The sequence below is a fragment of the Hakea prostrata genome, chromosome 6 (assembly GCF_041222555.1).
Source record: "Hakea prostrata isolate BN-2017 chromosome 6, UWA_Hpros_2, whole genome shotgun sequence".
Taxonomy (NCBI): domain Eukaryota; kingdom Viridiplantae; phylum Streptophyta; class Magnoliopsida; order Proteales; family Proteaceae; genus Hakea; species Hakea prostrata.
This window is the reverse complement of record NC_142605.1, coordinates 21,015,505-21,038,822: the sequence shown is the minus strand read 5'-3', so window position 1 is coordinate 21,038,822 and position 23,318 is coordinate 21,015,505. Positions and strand designations below refer to the sequence as shown.

The 23,318-nt window shown below is 38.0% G+C and overlaps 1 protein-coding gene and 1 non-coding gene across 2 annotated transcripts; one reads left to right on the top strand and one right to left on the bottom strand.

Moving 5' to 3' along the window:
* Nucleotides 1–1,916: 1,916 nt before the first annotated feature.
* LOC149012548 (acetylajmalan esterase 2-like) lies at nt 1,917–3,440 on the top strand. Its single transcript, XM_089160188.1, has 5 exons — nt 1,917–2,230; nt 2,316–2,513; nt 2,627–2,769; nt 2,839–3,112; nt 3,196–3,440. The coding sequence occupies exons 1-5, from the start codon at nt 1,957–1,959 to the stop codon at nt 3,411–3,413; spliced, it is 1,107 nt and encodes a 368-aa protein (XP_089016314.1). The 5' UTR covers nt 1,917–1,956; the 3' UTR covers nt 3,414–3,440.
* A 3,263-nt stretch (nt 3,441–6,703) lies between these two features.
* Nucleotides 6,704–6,805, bottom strand: LOC149012547 (small nucleolar RNA R71). Its single transcript, XR_016174196.1, has one exon. It is a non-coding gene; the product is annotated as a small nucleolar RNA R71 (small nucleolar RNA).
* Nucleotides 6,806–23,318: the final 16,513 nt, after the last annotated feature.

Here is a 23,318-nt window from a genome sequence, read left to right as displayed (position 1 = left end):
CAAGGAAAAGAAAGCAAAAATTGATGCCTCTCAAGGTAATGGCGAGAGTAATAATTGGGACACCGACATCTTTTCTCAGGTGTTAAAGAAAGATAAACGTAGACGCATTCAAGGGCTAGGATTGGGAGCTAGGCTTGCCTCTAAGGAAAACAGAAGAGAAGATGATCCTGAACAACTTGCTTTCCTGAAAAATAAAGTTAATATGTTAGAAGCTCAAGTCACCAAGATTTTCTCGATTGTTAAGCAATAAAATCCAGATTGTCAGATAGAAGATTTTTCAACTGAGGAACAGGTAATGTTACTAAAATTTTATCAATCTCTAAAGCTTATTCTATTCCTAAATTTTATGATTCTTCTTGTTATTAATTTTGCAAATATTGTATCCCTGAGATAGGGGCTTAATCAATTTAATAGTCATGAAGGAAATCACTCTTCTAGGAGCAATGATGCATCTTGTTCTCATGAAGGTAATGTGATACTCTAAGCTATGGGCTTCTTATGAAATTTTGTTATAACATTGTTAATTGTTATTTATTTATTTAATTTTATATTGATTGCAGGATAATTTATTAAGAAGCTGATTCAAGCACTGGCAGGTTCCACATAACATAAAGCACAGAGGCTTGGATCGACTAGTTGATTCTAGTGTTTTTTTTTCAAGTACACTTGGAACTTTAGCACAGACTCTTTATCTAAAATTAAGTTTTAATTTGCAATTATTCTAGTTTGAGTCAGTTGGATGACAAGTAACTTTCTTTTTATTTTTAATTGATGTGTATAGATTTCAGATAATATTGAATTTAGTAAATATATATTTTGTTTCTATATATGTTGCGAAGAAATGTATATCCAATAGATGATCTGTGAATACATTTGTAGAATAAAATCTGTAGCCACATCTTCATTGTGGATGAAATACCTACAAATAAATTTCCACACCTAAAGCATTATAGCAGAAACATTCGTAGTTAATATATCGTAGCTATAGATTAGCCGCGGAAATATCAGTCGCTACAATGTGTATACCAAAAAGTGAGATGCAAAAACATCCGCAGCTAAAAGATATATAGCCACGGAAACATCTGGCGCTACAATATGTATAGTTAGAAGTTAGCCGCAGAAATATCCACAATTATAGTTTTCGTAGCTATAGGGTAGCCGCGGTAACATATGTAGTTATACTTTCCGCAGATAAAAGATTTATAACCATGGAATTATCTGTCGTTACTATATGTGTAGGTAGAAGTTAAATGCGGAAATATCTACGGTTATATTTTTTCGTAGCTATAGGGTAGTCGCGGAAACATCCGCAGTTATTTTTTCAGCAGCTAGATGATATATAACCACAAAAATATCCATCGCTTCAATATGTGTAGCTAGAAGTTGGATGTGGAAACATCTGTAACTAACAATCCGTAGCTATAGATATAGCTACAGAAATATCTGTAACTAAAAAACCATAGCTATGGACAACCTTGTACATGCAGTATTTTATGTGTAGCTACTGCGTTTGCGACGGAGCCTGTTGCGACAGATAATAAACCGCATGTAATCCGTAGCTATAAGCTATTACTACGGATTTCGGTACATTTTACTACGGAAAATTCAGCGGTTATATGCCCTTTTTGTTGGAGAGAAGCGCCCCCTTAAAAAAATAAAAAAAAAAAATTTTATTTTTTTTTTTTTTTGTTTTGTTTTGTTTTTTCTTCCCCCCCCCTTCTTCCTCCCACCAAAAAACAACCCCCCCCCTCCCCTCCCCCCCCCCCCCCCACCCCCCTCTTATGGAAAAGGATTTATTTATACCCGGTGGTTTTTTATAATTTTTATAATTTTTTTTTTTTTCGAATGCTATTATTACTTTTTCTTTCTTTAAAAATTTAACAAATAGTTCAATCCCCTCCTAGTTCTTCCGTGACAAACGTGTACAGTTCTTATGTGACAAGAACATCTTCAACCATGGCTGCATCTCAAACAAAGTTGATCTTCTCCCTTCTGCTGATATTCAACTCTCTCTTTTTTCTTCTCCCACTTGCCACTTCTTCTGTACTCAGTTTAATCTCTCCTGACGCCATATATCAACTGGGTGATTCTATATCTGATACTGGTAACCTCATCCGTGAAAGTAAATCTCCATCAGTTGCTGTTTTTGACCGACTTCCATATGGTATTTCTAACAATAAAACGCCTACTGGACGATGCTGTGATGGCCTTCTTATGATTGATCATTTTGGTAACAAATTTTTTCTTATTAATCTTCTCATTTTCATGTATTATTTCATGTAAATCATTACTAAACGTTAAACACTGTTTTGCAGCTTTGTATCTTAAGCTCCCTCTTCTCAATCCTTATTTGGCAAAGGATTCTAATTTCACTCATGGAGTAAATTTTGCAGTAGCTGGTGCAACAGCCCTGGATTCTTCCTTCCTTGAAAAGAATCTTATTTTCAATCCATCGACCAATAGTTCTCTTTCAGTTCAACTCCGATGGCTGAAATGTCACCTGAACCACACACGTAAAGGTTATTCATATTACCATTAATTGTTTCATTAGGTGATCTTAATTTCATTAGATTCTTTGAATCAGATTATTCACCATTATTTCTGCTTACTTATGACTTCATACAAGGTGCGGAAAAGCTTAAAAAATCAATCTTTTTCGCCGGGGAGATCGGTGGTAATGATTATAATTTTGCCTGGAAAGTCAGAACCATAGATAATATACAGACTTTGGTTCCTCCTGTTATTCAGACCATCAAAAGAACTGTTATGGTGAGTTTCTTAAGCATATCAGATTAAGATTGTATCTTCTTATACTAAATATTTAATCAATTGATGCAGGAACTCATAAAACTTGGTGCAAGTCGAATAATAGTTCCAGGAAATTTCCCAATTGGGTGTTTACCTATTTATCTCACTATGTTCCAAACCAATGACAAAACAGCTTACGATGAGTTTAAATGTCTAAGAAGGTATAATAATTTCTCAATGTTTCACAACGATCGGCTCCAACAAGCTTTGCAAAAAGTGAGAGATGAAAATCCAAATGTTCATATAGCGTACGCAGATTACTACAATGCCTTCCAATGGGTCTACACCAAAGCTCATAAGTTTGGTAATGATCTTTTTCCATCTGTAGATTAGTATATGGATGGTTATTAGTCGTTTACTGATCTTTGAAATTTGATTAAATTCTAGGGTTTCACATGGAGACTCTGCAGAAAGCATGTTGTGGAACTGGAGGGAATTATAATTTTCATCAACAGAGTTTCTGTGGATCTCCACGGGCTACAGTGTGTGCAGATCCTGATACACACGTTAGTTGGGATGGCGTTCATCCGACAGAGAAGGCATACAAGCACATGGTAGATTGGCTAATTGAAGATCTCAAACCTAAAATCAATGCGGATCTTTAGCTTTCTTTGATTTGGTTTGTGATCCAAGTTAAAAGAACTTGAGTAAATTACGTGATTAACTACAATTATGTTTGTATTAACACAAATAGCCACTCATTATTTCATTTAACAAAAAATAGGGTGTTTCAGTTTGTATTTACAAAACTAGCTAAAATAGTACTTGTTTTTCATTCTGTCCAGTTTTACCCCTTTTCTCTTTTCTTTATACGATTTAGCTCTTCTTCTTCCTCCAGTCAAACAAGGCTTCATCCCCTAATCCTCTTCATGGCCAAAACAGAGGTTGTGGCCCCTAACCCTCTTCATCTTCTTTTTGGTGTCTGAGGTTCATCTGGGCTAACTTGTACGCACTTCGATTATATCCTTAGAGGGAGCTTTGTCGTCTGCAAGGGTCGAACCCATGATCTCTCTACTGAGAAGTATGGATCTTTACCACTCTACCAACACTAGGGGTGTAAACGGATGGATTCAGATCAGATAGTGGTAATACCATATCTGTATCCTATTATATTCGGACAGATTCGGATAATATCCTATTGGTTTTTTGACGGATTCTGTTGGATTCGGATGATAATCTGATATTTATTTTCTTAAGTAGATTTTTTCTTAATAGGCATGAATACAAGTTTTCGACTACCTGTTTACATCTTTACTCTTTTATTTGTTGAGGGAGTCAAATATGAAAGAGATTTGAAATAGGGGAGATTCACAAAAGGGAGAAATGGAAGTTAATAGAGAGTGTCCTCAACCCTCTCGCGAAGGCTTGGCAATCACCCAAGCTTACGATTTGCATGTCATATTCTCTTTGGTTGCAATTTCGCCACAGCAGTTTGGTTCTCTAGCAGCTTAAACTATATTCCTTAGATTCTAAATCCAAGTTTGAATATTCGATCCATAGTCTGCATCAAGTTGCCCCAACAGAGAAAAAAGACAAGGGTAAATTCCTCAGCCTGTGTTTATTTTGATGTTGGTTTATTTGGTTCACAAGGAATGATGAAGTATTTCAAAATAGGTATGGAGTGGCTAAAAAACAAGGTGGACTCTTGAGGTGGCCACAAAAGCAGCTCAAGCTCATCATGAGTTTTTGAAGCAACAATGATAAGTTGATTTCATGTATATTATTTTAGATAATTAATTTGCTAGATTTCCATTTGTTTATAATTGTTTTATATCAATTTACCCTAATATTATATGAAAATAAATATGTTGCACCCTTTTCTTTAATCTCTATAATTTTGGTAATTTTACATATTTCCTAGCAAATCCTAATTAAGATTTATTACTTTTGTTTGTTGGAAATTATTAATCAAATCTATAGGGATATTATTGGAAAATTTTGTGAAGAGAGTTTTAATGGAATCAAGTTGGATTTTATTCTACTCCAAAAAGGAAAGTCTTGTTCATCAACTTACAGTGCACTCTAAAAGCTTCCTCAAGTCAAAAACATGGAGAGAAGGATTCCTTGCATGCTTCAAGATTTTATTTCCTATTTGAGACTGGATCAAAGAAGGAAAACGAGAACAAAGAATCCTACTCAGAGAAGGAAGAGAGATAAATTCCATTTTTGAGTGTCTCTGTCCAGTTTCGATCAAGCCTTTCATTGGATGGTCATCCGGTGTTCGATCGAGTTGATTTTTGGAGGAGAGTTTCAGGACTTATTAACTTTCAAATCCAACGGTGGAATTGTGCATTTATGCTCTCTTAGTCAGTCCGATTTGTACGCCAAAACCCTATTTTGTTGAGTCAAATTGGGAAACTATAATTGTATCAAAATAGAAACTAGCCTATAAATTGGGAAGGGGACTCTAGGAAAAATATTTTTTGGAGCTTTGGAGGAGCGTAGAGGATGAATTTTGGAGACATTGGTTGGCTTTGGAGACTTGGAGCTTGGGAATAAGTTTTTCTTCATCTTCTTTCAATGTTCTCAAGCTCTTTTGTGATGTTTTTAATTTCTAGAATGAACTAATTAATTTTTCTAGGGATCAGATGTAGCCTATTTTTTTATTTTCACTCTTGAATTCATCAATATAATTATGAATATTGTTTTCTTTGATTGAGTTTTTACTTCTGTTCTTAATGCTTTTGATTAATTGGCCACTAATCAACATAGTCGTTAACCGAAATGAACTGATAGGGGATTTATGTTTTTAGTTCATTAGAGTAAGTGCCATGAATTACATGAAGGATAGAAATTTACTTAATGGTTTGTGTAGTTGTTACAAGATAATCCATAGAATTTAATGATTTCTTAGTTGTTTTAACCCACAAAAAATATAGTGGGTTAGCAATTGAGCGAATTTTTATTAGTACTCGAGAAAGACTAGTAGATAGGGAAGGGAATCTCGACTATCAATCAAAACAAAATATTTTAGATTACAAAGATGGATAAGGGTGGGAAGGGTTAGTTATGGTGAAATATGACCCCTAGGTTTTTAGTTATTAATAGATCTCAATCTAAATATCAATTTTCAATATAGTCTATAATAATTTTCTTCCTTATTATTTGTTCGAATAAAATTGGTATAATTAATTTGGTATGTACTCTATAATCTTCGAGGGAATGATTCTTTTATCATTATATTACTTGTTACGGCAGCGTACACTTGTGTTGTTATTTTTCACAACAAGTTTTTAGCATAGTTGCTGGGGACTATTAGATTAATAGAAACATCAGTAATTGCTGGTTTTAATTTGAACATTTTTTCTATTATTTTATTTTATTCATAGTTGTGAATTGAATTTTCTTTCAGAACCTTTTGATTTTGCATGAGAAGGAGAGAAAACAATAATTTACTTCTTTCAAATCTTGAAATTGAATCAACTTGTTGAAGGAACTCAAAAGCAAAGAAAGACGGAACAAACTCATCTTCCACTTCTCAAGCAATGGATCCTAAAAATAATCCACGACATTTCGAGATTGAAGCACCAAGGCGCAAGACTTTGGGAGAGTATGTTGCGCCAACTGTGAGAGATAATAGGATAGCTATAAGGCGTCCAACTGTAGTAGCTAGAAATTTTGAAATCAAGCCTGCTATCATCTCAATGATGCAAAATAATCAATCTTCTGGATTGCCTAGTGAATCTTCACATTGATCGGTTCTTGGACATTTGCAACACATTTAAGAGCAATGCGTTACTGATGATGCCATAAGATTGAGATTGTTCCCTTTTTCATTAAGGGACAAGGCTAAGAGTTGGTTGTATTCTCTACAGTCAGGATCCATCACTATTTGGAATCAAACGGCTCAGAAAATTTTGGTAAAATTCTTTCCACGAGCTAAGACTGCTAGTTTATTAACATATATTTCTAATTTTTTGCAGTATGATTCGAAAATACAATTTGAAGCATGGAAAAGATTCAAGGACTTGCTAAGAAAATGCTCACACCATGGAATAGAGTAATGGAGACGAGTTCTGATTTTTTATGATGGCTATCTAATCCAACCAGAACATTAGTAGATGCTGCAGCAGGAGGATCAATCATGAACAAGGATTCAACAGAAATTTTTGATCTTTTGAAATTATGGCCTCAAATGCATATCAACGGCCAAGTGATAGACTTGCCCCAAGAAGAATTATGTAGAGGAATGACACGGATCCCATGATAGCCATGGCTGTCCAATTTGAAGCATTGACAAAGCAAGTGGGGTTGTTAGCAACTCAGGAACCAAACCTTCAGTTGTAATATGCAACTATTGTGAGGGAGCACATTATAGCAATGAATGTCAGATGGGTAATCCTTTTGAGCAAAATTAGTTAGAGCAAACAATATATGTGAGGAACTTTAACCAACAAAATAATCCATATTCTAATATATACAATCTAGGGTGGAGAAACCATCCAAATTTTGGATGGAAAAACAATCAAGACAACCTGAAAATAAACAAGCTCAATCACTTTCACTACAAAAAATCACTTTTAGTGGTGGTTTTTTCCGCCACTAAAAGTGCCAAAAACCGCCACCATTTAATTAGTGACGGTTTTTTAAATCGCCACAAATCCACCACCAAAGGCACCACAACCATTTAATGGTGACGGTTTTCAGTACCGCGCATGTAATGTGCAAATAGTGGCGGTTAATAAAACCACCACTAATCATATGAATGTATGAACTAAGCCTATTTAGTGGCAGTAAATAAAAAACCGCCACTAATTGTATCGTTTTTAATGGCGGTATGCTAAAAAACTGCCACTAAATGTGTCATATAAAGCCGCTATAATTCCTACCAATTAGTGGCGGCTTTTTGTTTACCGCCACCAATTAGGTTACTTTTTATTTTTTATTTTTTATTTTTTTATTTCCCCTATATTTGCTATTATTACATTTATTCCTGAAAGACAGTACAAATACATGAATACAAAGAAAATTCAAGAAAGCTAAAAGTATTCAAAGAACACAATTTAATCAAAATAAGTACAATACATATTAATCAAGTCAACTTGTATACAAATAAACAAAAGCTATATGTAGTACTCTACTTGATGTTACATTGTTAATCTAAACACCAATAAGAAAAGAAGAAAAAAAGGACACAAATTTGGCACTTGGACGATCTAATGTTGCACTCCTTTCTTCCTAACCTGCAAATAAGAACACACGTTATATAAATGTGGAGATGATTTATAAATAAAAAGAAGGAAATCATATTATAAATAAATATTTGAGCCCCTTGGAAAGTTGTTCTTGTCACAGCACCAGTTTTGTTCCAAAAAGATGAGAATATTTTTGGATCAAATAGCTTACCACTAAAGGAATGAAGGGTAGCCACAAAATAATTGTAGCATCATGCATTTTGTTGCATAAAAAAAGCAGACTTTAAGTGTTGATTGGTTTATAAATGTGAAAACAGAATTGCTTCAGCATAGAAACAATGTATAGCTATTACCATGTGCGTGGAAGAACAGGAAACATACAACAAAAGTCCAAACCCAGAGGCTGAAAAACAATCAAAGGGTTTAAAGCCTAAAACACATATGGATCCTATATATATATATATATACACCAAAGAGTGGCTCTTGTTTCTCAGAACGTACCTCATACCAACCACCACGTGAAAGTTGTCATCCAAAGCTCTTTTTAAGAACTTTTGGAAATCAAAATTAATTACTTTTGGAATGTGAGCCTAAGAAGAAGAACAAGAAAGAAAACTGTTAAAACAGATCACCAAGTCTGAAACTTTTGATGCGACAAGCCTACCATTGCTCATTGCATTACCTTAAACTTTCCAAGTTTAGACAACCATGTCATCTCTTACAATAATTAGCTACGCAAAATTCATATCCCTAGCACTTTCCCTTCCTGATTCTGCAACTCCAGCCCCTCTCCCTCATCAATCATAGGTCATCCCCTTCCTCTATTTCTGCATAAGCAGCAGCACCTCTCCTTGATTAAGCCCATCTCACCAGCCCTTCTTGAACAAGTTGTCTCCTTCCCTAGAGTTGTACCTAGCCATAGAACAGAAACCCCAAGTCAATTGCCCGTTCCACCTTGTTTTCCCTAGTATGAAATTTTCTGCAAGTCTTCTTCAACCTTGGGATTCTGCAGAAAATTCTAATTTTCCAGAAATCTAACTCTATTATTTTCTAATCAATTCGATTTATTCTAGTTGAAAAGATAGTGATACAAATCAGTTCTATGAAGCATAACCAACAACTTGATCCAGAGACAAAGTGTTGACTCTGTTTGTGCATGCTAATGATGTTAACAATCTCGTTTGTTTCTCTTAATGTTATATGATCTGATTGGTATGCAAACTGTGATATCAAACTCTAGGTCTTTTGAGAAAAATCAAACAAAATTTGGGAACATCTTTGTTACGATGGATTATGATGATTTCAAATTGATTTTGAGGAATTCATGTGTGGATATTTGGACTTTCATTGGATTATGGAAATGAATTGAAGGATGGAATTGTAGAGTGGCTTTACTTGCAAACTGTTCTTGTTTGTCGTAACTGTGCCAACAATTCAGTTAAAACAAATGACAAAGAGATTAATAAACTGCAACAACAATATTTGCCGGAGGATTCAATTGAAAAGGAAAGTAGTAGCCATGAAGGAAAGGAAGGTTTGCCTTCATCTCCGCGGTCAGTTGATTGAGATGATGACAACAAAGATCGAAGCAATGAACACTCAGTAGTTGAGGATGAGGAGACTAAAATTTTCAACATCAAGGAGCATCTCGAAGATCCCAATCAGGTTTGCTTGTTTTTTTGTTACTTTAATTTCAATTCTATTAAATTTCTGCTACAAATTCCTTTATTCATTGTAGTTAGAAGATTCTCTAATAAATCTACTACAAAACCTATCTAACATGAATATTACACTCAAAGCACTCAATGCAAGTGACATAACTTTCTTATGTTTACTAAATTGTATTGGTAGTTCTCTGTTAGTGACTCTTTGTTATTCAAGAGACGGATATCGGAAGGCATGTAAACTGCTTGAGAAAGCATTCATTTAACGAAGTTCGACAATTGGTTAACTACTTATCGGGTTAGAGAGCTTCAAAACCAAAACTTTGTATTTGAATGAAGTCCGACGATTGGTTAAGCTATTTGGTATGGTGAGTGATTTCTGACAAGGGGGTGGGTGGGGAGATGATCGCTGGTGGTGATGGGATTTCTAGTCAGATATAGAAAGAAGATGGATGAGATGATACTTTAATAACTTGACTAGTAGAAGGGTATTTTTAATCAGATGACTTATAAAACTAATGGTCAAACTTTTGAAGAATAGATTGAAATTTTACAAAAAGTAAAAAACAGATAGAGAAAAACTAGGCGTGCCATGAAAAAACAATCTAAATTAATCGCTTTTGAAAAGGTTCTGCAGCAATTTGTTGGGTTCCATCAATTCCGGTGGATCCCATAGTATTCTGATCCCATATGGGTTCAGGCCATGACAGGTTATAGATAGATCCTTCAAAGACAAGATTGCCAGGTCAATGAATGCTACAGAGAATATGTACGTGGTCCAATGGCAACTTGAAACATCATCATTGGCCATTCATATTACCTAATGCACCTTTCAAGGACATCAAATCAGCCCTTTTATCTGTGTAGGCCAAAGTGCCAAACATTAACGAAGTCTTGAGTTTTTCTGTCACCTTTGCTACCTTCTTTGGCGTTCTGACAAAGGAGATAAGGTCAAAATATGAGAGAACAGATGGGTTTCAGGTCTGCCAGGGAGTTTTATACAACATGCTAGGCCAACATGCTAGGCCAGAAGGATATGCTTTGATTTGGGTAGTTGACATTATAGATGAAGTAAATCGAGTTTGGAAAGAGGAGAAGCTGCTGCAATTTTTTAGTCCTTCCGATGCCGAATGTATAAAGGAAATTAATCTGAATTTATTTCCAAGGGAAGATATAAAAGTATGGGCAGCTTCAAAGAATGGGTTATTCTCTGATATCTGTCTATCATGCCCTATCAAATTCAAAAGATATTGGATCACAGCAACAAGCTAGGAACTTCTTCAAGAAATCCTAAATAGAAAACAGTGGGAGATAAAACATAGGAAATTGATATGGAAAGTCCCTACTTACCCTAAAGATCAGACACTTTATATGGAGAGCATTAGCTGAGAGAATCCCAACAAGAGAAGGTCTGAAGAAAATGAAGGTTTCCATTGATCTCATTAGCAAACATGGTTGTGAGATTGAAGAAGATGCAGGTCATATTCTTTTGTGATTGCAATTTTGCCACGGCAGTTTGGTTCTATAGTAGCTTAAACTATATCCCTCCTCATATTCTTTTTATGTTGCTTCATTTGGTTGACAAGGAATGATGAAGTAATTAGAAAAGGGTATGGAGTGGTTAAAAAACAAAGGTGAACTCCTCTTGAGGTGGCCACAAAAGCAGCCCAAGCTCATCATTAGTTTTTTGAAGCAACAAAGCCAATGTCACTTTTAACCTCTATCAAAGTGAAAGAATGCAAAGAAAAACTCTAATTTTGATAAGTACGTTGTTTACCTTGATGGGTAAGTCTTATGTATTTGTAAATAAAAATGGCTGTTGTACAAAATTCGTTTACGATATTCAAATTTGAATTCAAAATTAAAAACTTGAATTCAAAAATCAAATTCAAACCATAATAGATCTGTTATGGTCTTTCATCCCCCCTCAAACTCTGCATTGGCAGGTGCAAGAGTTTGTCTCTATGCTTGAAGAAAGCTTGTGATGTTAAGCCCTTAATAAACACATCTGCAATTTGATCATCTGACTGAACATAGTGCACTTTTATGGTGTTGTTCTGAACCAATTATCGGACAAAATGATAGTTCACTTCTATATGTTTTGTGCGAGCATGTAACATTAGATTTCCAGCCATTTGTGTTGTAGACAACAATAAATTTCCATTCATCTTGGAAGTTGTACTTGCAAATCACGTAAAACATAAGAAAGCCATAGTAACTCAGATGCTGTGATGTAAGGGTGTCAAAACCTAACCTGAACTGTTAAAATCGGCCCAAGTCGGCCCGTTATAGCCTTAACCGGCCTGAACCGAAGCTTAATGGAATGTGTTTGGGCTGAACAACCTCAGCCCGCACTGGTTTGGGCTAGGCCAGGCCAGCTCGTGTGTGGCCTGCTAGTCCGAACCTTTTGGCCCGAAACTAGCCTGAACCCGAACCAACCCGTTATAAATAAATAAAATTAATTTAATTTAAATGTAAAAGACAAGAAATCCCCAAGGTTCCATTTGTTTTCCTTAATTGTTTTGTTTTGGATTATGCAAACAAACTTGTCAAAGCCTTTGCCATTTGGAAGATGGACTTAGTAAATATTTAGCAAGTGTGTTATCATTTGAAAATCTTTTAATGCTTTATTTTAATCCATTTTTACAAGTGTCAAGATGTGGGAGGAGAATAAATAGAGACAATCCATTAAAATTCATCAAGATACCAACTTTTTTTTGTATATTAGTTCTATAATTTTTACTTCTAGTAGATTTTTTTTTTTTTTTTTAAATTTTGAACACCCAACACAAGAGACTTGGAAAGAACTTAATGCTTATATGTGTTCACATGTTCTTGATAAATTCCACACATCAACAAGGTATTCAAAACATACCACTAGTAAACCCGAACTCAAACTGTTAGTAAATTCAATTTTAAACCGTTAGCCCAAACCCAGACCGCACCGGCCCAAAACTGGCCCGAAACCGTTATTTTCTTAATGGACCGTGTTTGGGCTGAGTGTTTTTCAACCCGAAACCGTTAGACTCAACCGGAAACCGGCCCAACCCAAACCGTTGACACCCCTACTGTGACAACAAGGGATTTGTACTCAATTTATGTACTTGATCTAGATACTGTAGGTTGTTTCTTGGAAGACCATGATAATAAATTATCCCCAAGAAAAGTGCAAAATCCACTAGTTGATCGGCGTGTGTCTAGACATCTTGCCCAATCTGCATCAGTGTAAGCAGCTATAAAAGAAAGTTGGGTTGGTTTCAAGAGAACACCAGCACCAATAGTATGCTTGACATAACGTAAAATATGTTTTGCTGCTTGTAGATGATCTTCTGTGGGAGATTACATGAATTGACACACTTGATTGACTGCATAGGAGATATCTGGTCTAGTGATCATCAGATATTGTAAGGCTCTTACTAATTGTCTATATGGTGTTGGATCAGGTAGGGGATAACCTGTTGTTGATGATAACTTTGTTCCAACTGCAATTGAGGTTTTGCATGGCTTTGAAGTCTCTATTCTTGTAGACTTTAATAAATCGATGGAGTATTTACTTTGAGTGAGTAAAAGACCATTTGAACTTCGATTAGCCTCAATTCCCAAGAAGTAATTCAAGTGTCCCAAATCAGTCATTGCAAATTTTTTGCTTAGGCTTTTGAATAACCTATTGAATTGCAGCTTCATTGGCTCCTGCAATAATGTATCATCTACATATAATAGCAATACTATCATTGTACCTTGGGTTTTGAGTGTAAACATGGAAGAATCTGCCACGCTTTGCTTGAAACCTTCTCCTTGTAGGTATGTTTTGAATCTGTGAAACCAAGCTCATGGAGCTTGCTTGAGACCATAAATTGCTTTTTGTAGATGACAAATATGTATTGGTTTAGATGTGGAAACAAACCCTTGTGGTTGTTCCATGTAAACATCTTCTACTAAGTTGCAATTCAAGAAGGCATTTTTCACATCAAATTATGTACTGGCCATGACTTTGAGAGTGCAACGGTTAATACTGTCTGAATGGTGGTTGGCTTTACAACTAGAATAAATGGTTCATGAAAGTCTACTCCTACCTGCTGGTTGAACCCATTGGCAACTAATTGTGCCTTGTATCTCTCAATGGAACCATCACTTTTTGTCTTGATCATGTACACCCACTTACAACCTACAATATTCATACCCTTGGAATAAGGCACCAAGTTCCAAGTCTAATTATTTATCAAGGTTTTGTATTCTTTTTGCATTGCATCAATCCACTTTGGGTCTTTTGAGGCTGATTTGTAGGTTTTAGGTTCAGTTGGGATGTTGGAGATGGTGGTAAGAAAGGTTTGAGGTATTGGGTGTCTAATAGTGAGTAAAGAGAGAGGAGTTTTTGGTTTGGCAGAATTGGTTTTACTCCTAGTAATCATGCGATGAGATGGTTGGGGCTGTGGTTGGTCTATTGTTGGTGGGGATTGATTAATATCTTGGGTTGGATTTGCCATTAATATGGTTGGTGATGTTGTTGTAGGGGTTGTTTGTGATGGTTGGTTGTTTGAAATAGGTGAAGAAGAATGTGAAGTGAGTGGAAGCACATTTGGTGGGGTGTGTGGGATGAAAACAGGTAGAGAAATAAGTTCGACTGGTGGTTTGTTTGATGATTGGTGTGATGGGGGATTTGAAAAGGGAATTTCCTTTTCTTCAAAAATAACATGTTTAGATAATATACATTGCCAGAGTCCTTATCTACGCATCTGTAACCCTTGTGATAGAGACTAACCAAGAAAGACACAAGCCTTGGACTTTGGCGATAATTTGTCTTCTCTATAGGGTGTCAAGTTGGGGTAACAAAGGTAGCAAAAAACTCTCAATAAACAATAATTTGGTTTTAAGTCAAACAGTGCTTCATGAGGGGATTTTCCTTGCAATATCGGTGTAGATAACCGGTTTATTAAATAGATAATAACAGTAAAGGCTTCTAACCAATATTCTTTTGGCATGTGAACTTGGAATAGAAGGGATAAACCCATCTCTGTAATGTGTCTGTGTTTTCTTTCAAAACTCCATTTTGTTATGGAGTATGAGGACATGAAATCCTGGATACAATGCCACATTCATCAAGATGGTTTTTGAAAGCTCCCCTTATTAATTCTAAGGCTCCATCACTTTGAAAAAAAATTTAATAGAAGTAGAAAGCAAGTTTTCATCCATATTTTTAAAATGCTTGAAACAATGAATTGCATCAGATTTAAATCGCAGAAGATAAAACCAAGTAAATCGACTGAAATCATCAACAAAAATAATATATGAATTGAATCCACTAAATGACAAAGTTTTAGTGGGACCCCACAAATCACAATGAATAAGCTGTAATGGTTAAGTAGTTCTACTAACTGAAATAGAAAGGGTAATTTGTGATGTTTGCCAAGTTGGCAAGCGTCACAATTTTATTGGATCCAAGTGTTTCAAAGGAATTAAATAAGACATTATTTCTCAAATGAGTAAATACTGCAGAAGAATGATGACCAAGCCGGCGATGCCAAATATCAGAAGGAGTTTTCTTTCCATAAAGAGCCAAAGGAGGCACAACATTGGCTGAGAAAGAATACAATTTATCTTTGACTGGACCCTTTAGTAGAGTGATGCCTAACTCCAAGTCATTAACATAGAAACCCCATGGAAAAAAAATTCAACAGAACAATTATTGTCAGATGTAAGTTGAGAAATGGAAATTAAATTCTTTGACAATTGGGGAACTATTAGTATGTCATTAAGAGATAAATTATTTGAATTTGTTTTCAAAGTTGAGGAGCCTATATGAGTTATAGGGAGTTTCTTACCATCACCAACTGAAACCTGGTATTCTCTTTTGTAAGTGGCATATCGTTGTAGCATGGCTGGATAAAATGACATATGGTTGGTAGCACCTGAATCCGGTATCCACTGTGCATCATTCTGTGGTATAATGTGTTGGGTATTTTGGGTACCATGTAAGCCATCATAAGGAATGTGAGGTGGTGGATTAGGATTATTTCGGCTCTGGGCATAACGGAAATATCATCTATTGGCCGAATGGCCTTGCTTAGCCCATATTTGACATTTGAATGAATTAGTATTAAAGGTATTTTGGTTTGGTCGGTTATAGGAATTTTGAGATCTTGGAGGTCCATTTGATGAATTTCGGAAGTCAGATCTAGGTGGGTTTCGGTTGTTGGGTGGATAGGAATTAATACTATTATTAGGCCGATTAAATTTAGGTTGATCTGTAACAAGTAATGCAGTAGGAGAATGGGACTTAGTTAAGATTGATTGGGTGTTCCCATAGCCACGGCGTAACCATTGCTCATGAGTAAGTAGTTTGGCTCTTAGGTCAGTAAAGGTAACGGGTGGAGTAAAATTTTCCACAGTGATGATGAATGTTAGATAATCCGAGCCAAGACCATTTAATGTATATGCTACCAAGTTAGAGTCATTTACCTTGTCATTGATTGCCGCTAAGAAATCAGCGATGGACATAATTTTGTGAAGATAATCCGTAATTGTTCTCGTTCCTTTATTGATCATCTGTAATTCACTGCGAAGATAAGTCCTTCGAGCAGTGGACTGTTGTTGGAAAAGTTATGCAATAGAATCCCATACATCTTTCGATGTTTGAAGACCAAAAATATGAGAAGAAAGAGACGGTGTGAGGGTGGCATTGATGCATGCTCGAACACAATGATTATTCTTTCTCCAGGTTTGAAATGTTGGATTCGGCGTTTGAGTTCCTCCAGTAGTGACAGTTTGATTTGGCATTGATCCAGTACCATCGAGATGATGCATAAGATCATAGGTAATAAAAATGGATTCTAATTGTTCTCTCCACATGAAATAATTTGCTCCATAAAGCTTGACAGAAACAAGGTTGGAGAGATTGGTAATGGGGAATGGAGTGTTAGCAGTGGCCATTGAAAATGTAGTGTTTTGGGATAAAAAAATCTCAAAACCTTAGCTCTAATACTATAAAATAATGCAAAGAAAACTCTAGTTTTGATTAGTAGGTTGCTTACCTTGATGGGTAAATCTTATGTATTTATAAATAAACATATTTGTTGTACAAGATTCGTTTACAATATTCAAATTTGAATTCAAAATTAAAACTTGAATTCAAATTTAAAATTTTGAATTCAAAACTTGAAACCAAAAATTTAATTAAAAAACTTGAATTCAAAAATCAAATTCAAACCATAACAGATCCGTTATAGTCTTTCACAAAGCCCCAACAAGATATCAAAGAAGATTGCTCAACCAAAAGATGTCTCTTCTACGATCCAAGATAGGAAGCCCAAAATGGGTTGGCAAATAAATTGTGATGCAGCATATAAGGAGGACCCAAGGATTATGGGATTAGCTTTCTTATAAAGGACCATCATGAACATATTGTTGCCAAGGAACTTTTTTTCGCCAAATTTTGGCGAAATATTGCCCCCCGGCGAACTAAAACCATGGGGTGAAACAAGATTTGCGGATTTCTCAACGATATCTCGCCGTTTTTTTGTAGTTTATCGACGATATTTCGTTGCTGTTGAGGCCGGCTGCGGTCTCCGGCGTGCGACACCATGCTTGCAGAGTTGCGATAAGCGATTTTTGCATGTTCTTAGAGAGAGAAAGAGAAAAGGAAAGAGAGAAAACTTGCTGTTGATATTTGTTCTTGTTCTTGAGAAGAAATAGTTGCAGAGATAGTTGCAAAGATAGTTGTTAGGGACGAAGGGTGGGAGAGAGAGTTGCAATGACAGATTTTTATTTGAATATCATTTTATTATTGTTTTCAAATGACTGATTGATGTATTACAAGAATACTTTATATTTTTTTTATTAACTTTTGAAGCTTCACATTTATGGTGCATAGATACTCGTACCGATGTTTTACAGCTTTGTTTTATGTGGAACGGTGGTGTGCACTAAATGTCTTTTCAAATATTTTTATTATGGAAGTGGAACTGTATAGTACAGTAAATGTCTTTTCAAATATTTTTATTATTTTCTTTTGAACAAAATTGCTTTTAGAGGCACCGAAATATCGGCGAGATTTCGCCATATCGCCCAGTTCGCTGGGTAGCGAACCCGGCGAACCAGGCGATATTTCTTTCCTTGATTGTTGCTACTGTCTCAAAGAAGGCCCAGTGTTAGTCACCAATTATTGTTGAAGCACAAGTGATCCGATCAGATATCGTCAGATTGTATAGATCTCATTTGTTTATTGGCACACTAGAGAAACAGCCCAACATTGGATCTGGAGCCCATAATCGCTGATATATTACACTTGAGGTCCTATTTTGAAGAATGTCTGTTTGCTTTTGTTCCAATGAGTAGCAATTGTATTGCACATGTCTTAGTCCGGAAGGTACAATCGATTGTGAGCTCGATTGTAAAGCCGATTTTCACTCCTTGGTTGATTGAGCTTTGTTCTTCTGCCTCGGTTGTCTTCTATAAGCTTCATTAAGATGGTCCCATGATTCAAATTTTGTTCCTGATCTGAAAAATGGACCGAATCAACAAATTTTGGTTGACAATTTGAATTATCTAATTTGTATCTATGAAGAAAGTAGAAGATTGAGCCAATATGTTGGGGCTATGAATGACAATCTGGCAAATGGTCGAGAGATCCCCATCATAATCTTTGACCTTCTTGCATAATGAAAACTCTTCTTCGCCCATGGACCAAGCACTGAATTGAATATGAACTACACTAATTTTCAGTATTCCTTCAATCCATTTATGTTTTTGTTGATTATCTCATTCTAACACTCCAACCTAGTAATAGAGATGGTAGGCCTACTACCATGCCGATAAGCCAATGAACATTTGATGTTATCTTTCATTGCCGATGTATCATGGTCCATGGATCAAGTTTCCTTGAGTTGAGACTTTGCTGCATTGAAGCATGCTTATGATGGAATGGCTATTGCTGAAAGCAACCCCCTCGAAGCATCACAATGAGCATTTTAAGGGTAAGGCCCATCAACTTGTTTTTGGGGATAAATAAAGCCCATAATTAATTATTATGCGAGCTGTATGTCACGGCCTTAGTTATTGACTAAGCCAACCGTGCCGGCACTTAGCACTTTCTTGCACTAAGTCAGCCTAAAACCCAGCTAGAGAGAGTAGAAGAAAGCTTAGAGCTCAAAGAGAACCTTGAGAGAACTTGTATTGCTCACTTGTTTGATGCTTTGTACAAATGAATCCCTCCCCTATTTATAGGTGAGGTAGGATACAATGAATGGTTGTGATTTGTACAAGTGTCTAGAATCTAATGGTTAGATTTCTAGTGGGTCTGTATTTCTAGGGATATTTCTAGAGACAAGATACTTTATAGATGTGATTCCTCTGAATCTCCCTCCCTTCTAGAATGTGGGCTAAGTGTGCCCATTGTGTTATTTCTGTTGGGCTGCCCTGTGTGGCCCATGAATATTTACCATTGGGCCTATGATAATTGGCTGTGTCATTCTCCCCCACCTATTCCGTCGCGCCTCGTCGTGTTTTCTCGTGGAACCTCCTTATATGTTCTTGGACGCCCAATGCGTTTCGGTTCCCAACTTGCTTCGCTCTCGGGCAATCCCTTCCACTTCACCAAATACTCTCGCTCGGAGGCACCCCCGTTTGCGCATTACTCGATCCGCCATTATATGTTCCGCCTCCTTGTCATAGGATGTTGTTATGCTTGTAGGTGCCCTTGTGAGTCCCACGACTAGGATCCTCCGCATCTCCTTGGTAGGCTTCAACATACTTGCATGGAAGCGGATGGATCTTGAGCTTTGGTGGGAGGTCTAGTTGGTAGGAAACCTTACCCACTTTCTTCACGATTTTGACGGGCCTTCATCCGCGACCGTCCTTTGTGCACCTTTCGCAGGACTTGAATTGTTGGGGTAGTAACTTCACCATGACCATATCCCCCCTTCGAGTTTGCGGGTCGTCTATCCTTGTCGGCCCACTTCTTCATCTTCTTTGTGGCTTTGTCTAGTATGACTTAGCCACGTCCAACCTTTTCGCCTTGGTTGTGGCTTCGGGCAACTCGGGGGCATCACGTCCTTGAACTCCTCTAGAGTTCTCTTGACCTCCTTCGGTCTGGTGCCTTGGGGACATCCTCCTTGTCTTCCAAGAGTGATGCCAAATGTGTGACTTGCCCCTCTTCGGCTCCCTTCTTCAATTGCATGGCCGAAAGAAGCTTCGGCCCCTCCTTAGTCCCTTGTATCGTTGGGACCATCAGGTGCTCCTTCCTCCATAATGCACACCTTGTTTAAGAATGGCATAGGTCGACCTTGACCCGTGTCAAGAATTCCATGCCAAGCACCAAGTCGAAGTCATCCATTGTCACGACTGACAAATCCACGGAGCCTTTCCAAGCCTCAATTGTCATCTCGACTCCCTTGGCAACTCCCTCAATAGGGCGTGCCTTCGGTTGCCGCTTTAGGCTCCCTCTTTCCTTGCTCATCTTGAGCCCCAAACGCTTGCCTCCTCCGTTGAGACAAAGTTGTGTGTTGCCCCCGTATCAACCATGGCCCTTGCCACCTTGCCATTGTCGCGCCTCTCGTCATCAACCCCTTTGTTGATGTAGGGGCTTTGTCTTCCTTGGCCTTAATGGCACCAAGCTGCTGCAATGATCCCACGTGCGCCTCCTCTTCACCATTATCTTCGGTAGTGCACTTAGGGCCTTCCGTTTTGGGCAATCCCTAGCCCAATGTGGTCCATCACAAAGGAAGCACTTGTCTTTGGGCTGGAATTTCTTCTTCTTTTCTTGCTTGCCACCCTCCTTGTTCGAAGAGAACTTGTTTGTGCCTTCCCTTGTGTGGTCGGTCTTTGACCCCTTCTCTCCCCCACCTTTGCCATTATTGCTCTTCTTGGCCTTAGCTCGTCCCTTCGAACTCTATTAAGGACTCCGCCGCCGCTTGCCGTAGCAAGATCTTGTACACCTCGCGTTGTAGCTCTTGCGAGGCCCAATTTTGGGCCCATCCATGAAGTCGAAGAGAAGTTCCTCTTCGGTCATACTCGGGACCTCCAACATGAGTGTTGAGAACTCCTTCCGTAGTCTCGAATCGCCCCGTGTGTTTTAGCCTCTTGATGTTCTTTCGGGCCAAGAATACAGCATTCTCCGGATAAAATTGTTTCTTAAGCTCTTTCTTGAAGTCTTCCCATGTGTCTATGGTGCACGTACCTCTTTGCATGTCATTGTACCTTCGTCTCCACCATAGAGCTGCGGTCTCGGTGAGGTAGAGGTTGCACGGTCTTGATCTTGGTAGACTCGCCTCCATCGCGTAGCCTCGAAATCCGCTCCATGTGCCATAGGAAGTTGTCAACCTCCCGAGCATCTCTTGTTCCCTCGTGCCTTAGGCTTTGGCACTTCCACCCTTGGTGCCTCCGCCACCCATTCCCTCCAATCGTGGTTCTCCCGCCGTTGCTACCTCCCTACTCAACTCATGCACCGAGCTTCCACCGCGGCGATCCTTTCCACCACTTGGGTTTGAAGAGCATCGTCGTTGTTGGTGTTTGTGCTCCATGGTGTTGAGAGCACCCAATAGGAACTCCTTGAGCTCGTCCATCCGGCCATTGAGCTCTTCGGTCCTTTGCTCCCCAACGTCGGGCGTTCCTTTGCCTCGGCCATCGCCAACTCTCCCGCGTTAGCGTGGCTCCATAGTAGCACCAACTTCAACGGACTTCTCCTTGCCCTTCGCCTATCCTTGGTGGTGTGGGTCTCCCTCCCACGGTTTGCTCCTCTTGTGCACCATTGAACGTCTCGGACTCGCTCGTCATCGTGTTTTCCCACACGCTTGACACCCCAACCGGCTCGATCCACAAATGTCCGGCCTTGTTTTGACTGCCACCGTGCCGGCACTTAGCACTTTCTTGCACTAAGTCGGCCTAAACCCGGCTAGAGAGGTAGAGGCTTGAGCTCAAAGGAACCTTGAGAGAACTTGTTTGCTCACTTGTTTGATGCTTTGTACAATGAATCCCTCCCCTATTTATGGTGAGGTAGGATCAATGATGGTTGTGATTTGTCAAGTGTCTGAATCTAATGGTTGGAATATTCTAGTGGGTCGATATTTCTAGGGATATTTCTGGAGCGATCTTTATGGATGTGATTCCTCTAGATCTCCCTCCCTTCTGATGTGGGCTGTGTGGCCCTTGTGTTATTTCTGTTGGGCTGCCCTGTGTGGCCCTGAATATTATACCATTGGGCCTATGATAAATTGGGCTGTGTCATGTAGCTAGGGTTTCGCAATTGTCTTCAAAATATGTTAATCGATTTTAGTAAGAAATTTCTTAATAAGTCTCAATTTCCATGCTTTTCGCGTTCCTCAAATACAGTTTATATTCAGAGAAGGCTTTCTAAATTTAACAATTGGAGACACCAGAAGAGAGTCTCACAAGTTGGTTAAATGAGTTCGTCACTTAGGTTTGTAGGACAGCAGAGAGAGAGAGAGTAGTTTTACTCCTAGCGTATGTTAGTCATTTATAATCAGTTGTTTATGCAATACACTTACATGTGTATCTCACTATATATAAACACTTAGTACTCTCAGAAAACATTACATCATTTTCTGTCATGGTATCATTGAGCTCTTTTCTCTAATGAGTCTTTTCTAGGTTCTGTTCTTGTTTTTTGTTCTCCTTTGCGGTTCTTGCTCGCGTTTCGTTCTTGATATTTCTTGCAATTTCTTCCGTGGCCTCTGCAAATTCCTCTCTGATTTCTCTAAATTTACAATCAGTTCTTCCACTGATGTTGTCTTCAACGAATTTTTTGCTGTAGAAAATGCAATTTTTTCCTATGCTTCGAGGATACAATTTACTAGGGTATGTTGATGACTCGTTTTGTCGCCCTTCTTCTTCATCGTCTGAACCAGATGCTTCTCCTTCTGTGTTTCTGCTATTGATCTTTGGGATCATCAAGATCAGTTGGTCCTTAGTTGGATTATTTCTTCTCTCACCGAAGCCACACTTCCGCACATCATCTTTGCGAAAACCTCCGCAGAGGCTTGGCAAACTCTGAATTGCATCTTTTCGCCATCTTCGCGAACTCATATCGTCTTTAGCATGTTCAGAAAGGTGATTCTACTATTTCTGGATTTCTTCTCTCTGTGAAAGGAATTGCTAATGCTTTTGCTGCTGTGAATAGTCCTGTCTTAGAAGAGGATTTGGTCCTCATGGTCCTACGTGGTCTTGGAGAAACTTATCAAGATTTCTCCACTTTGATCCGTCTTCGTGCTGATCCTCCTGTGACATTTGAGGAACTCTCCAAACTTTTACTGAATCATGAGTGTCATCTACGTTCAAGTGCTACTATCGCCTCTCGTTCTGTTTTGACTACAAGATCGCTCTAATGGTCGATTTACAGTTCAAATTTCTCACACATCTGGTGCTGTGTTACCTAATTCTATTGGTGGCTCTGTTCTTAGTCGAGCTCGTGCTAATGTTCATCCTCTTAATCATAGTTATGCTACTGTCATCAGAATTTTTCTCGTCACAACAATGTTGCTAATTATGGTAATCATGGCTTTGCTAATTCTGGTCATCGAAGCTCCTATGGTGATAATTTTGGGCAATCAAGGCTTCTATGGCGCTAATTCTAGTAATTTTTCTCACGCCAATCCGTCCTTCTTGCAAGAACCTCGTATGATCTGTCAGCTCTTCCGGATTGAAGGACACACTTGCAGCCAATGCCCTCAACGTTTCAACCATGCATTTGTTGGTAATGTTG

Bases quoted from the DNA above. Each gene is read 5' to 3' on its own strand.
- LOC149012548 (XM_089160188.1), top strand. From the start codon at position 1,957: ATGGCTGCATCTCAAACAAAGTTGATCTTCTCCCTTCTGCTGATATTC. The intron at 2,770-2,838 runs GTGAGTTTCTTA...CAATTGATGCAG, and splicing joins CCATCAAAAGAACTGTTATG to GAACTCATAAAACTTGGTGC. The intron at 3,113-3,195 runs GTAATGATCTTT...ATTAAATTCTAG, and splicing joins CACCAAAGCTCATAAGTTTG to GGTTTCACATGGAGACTCTG.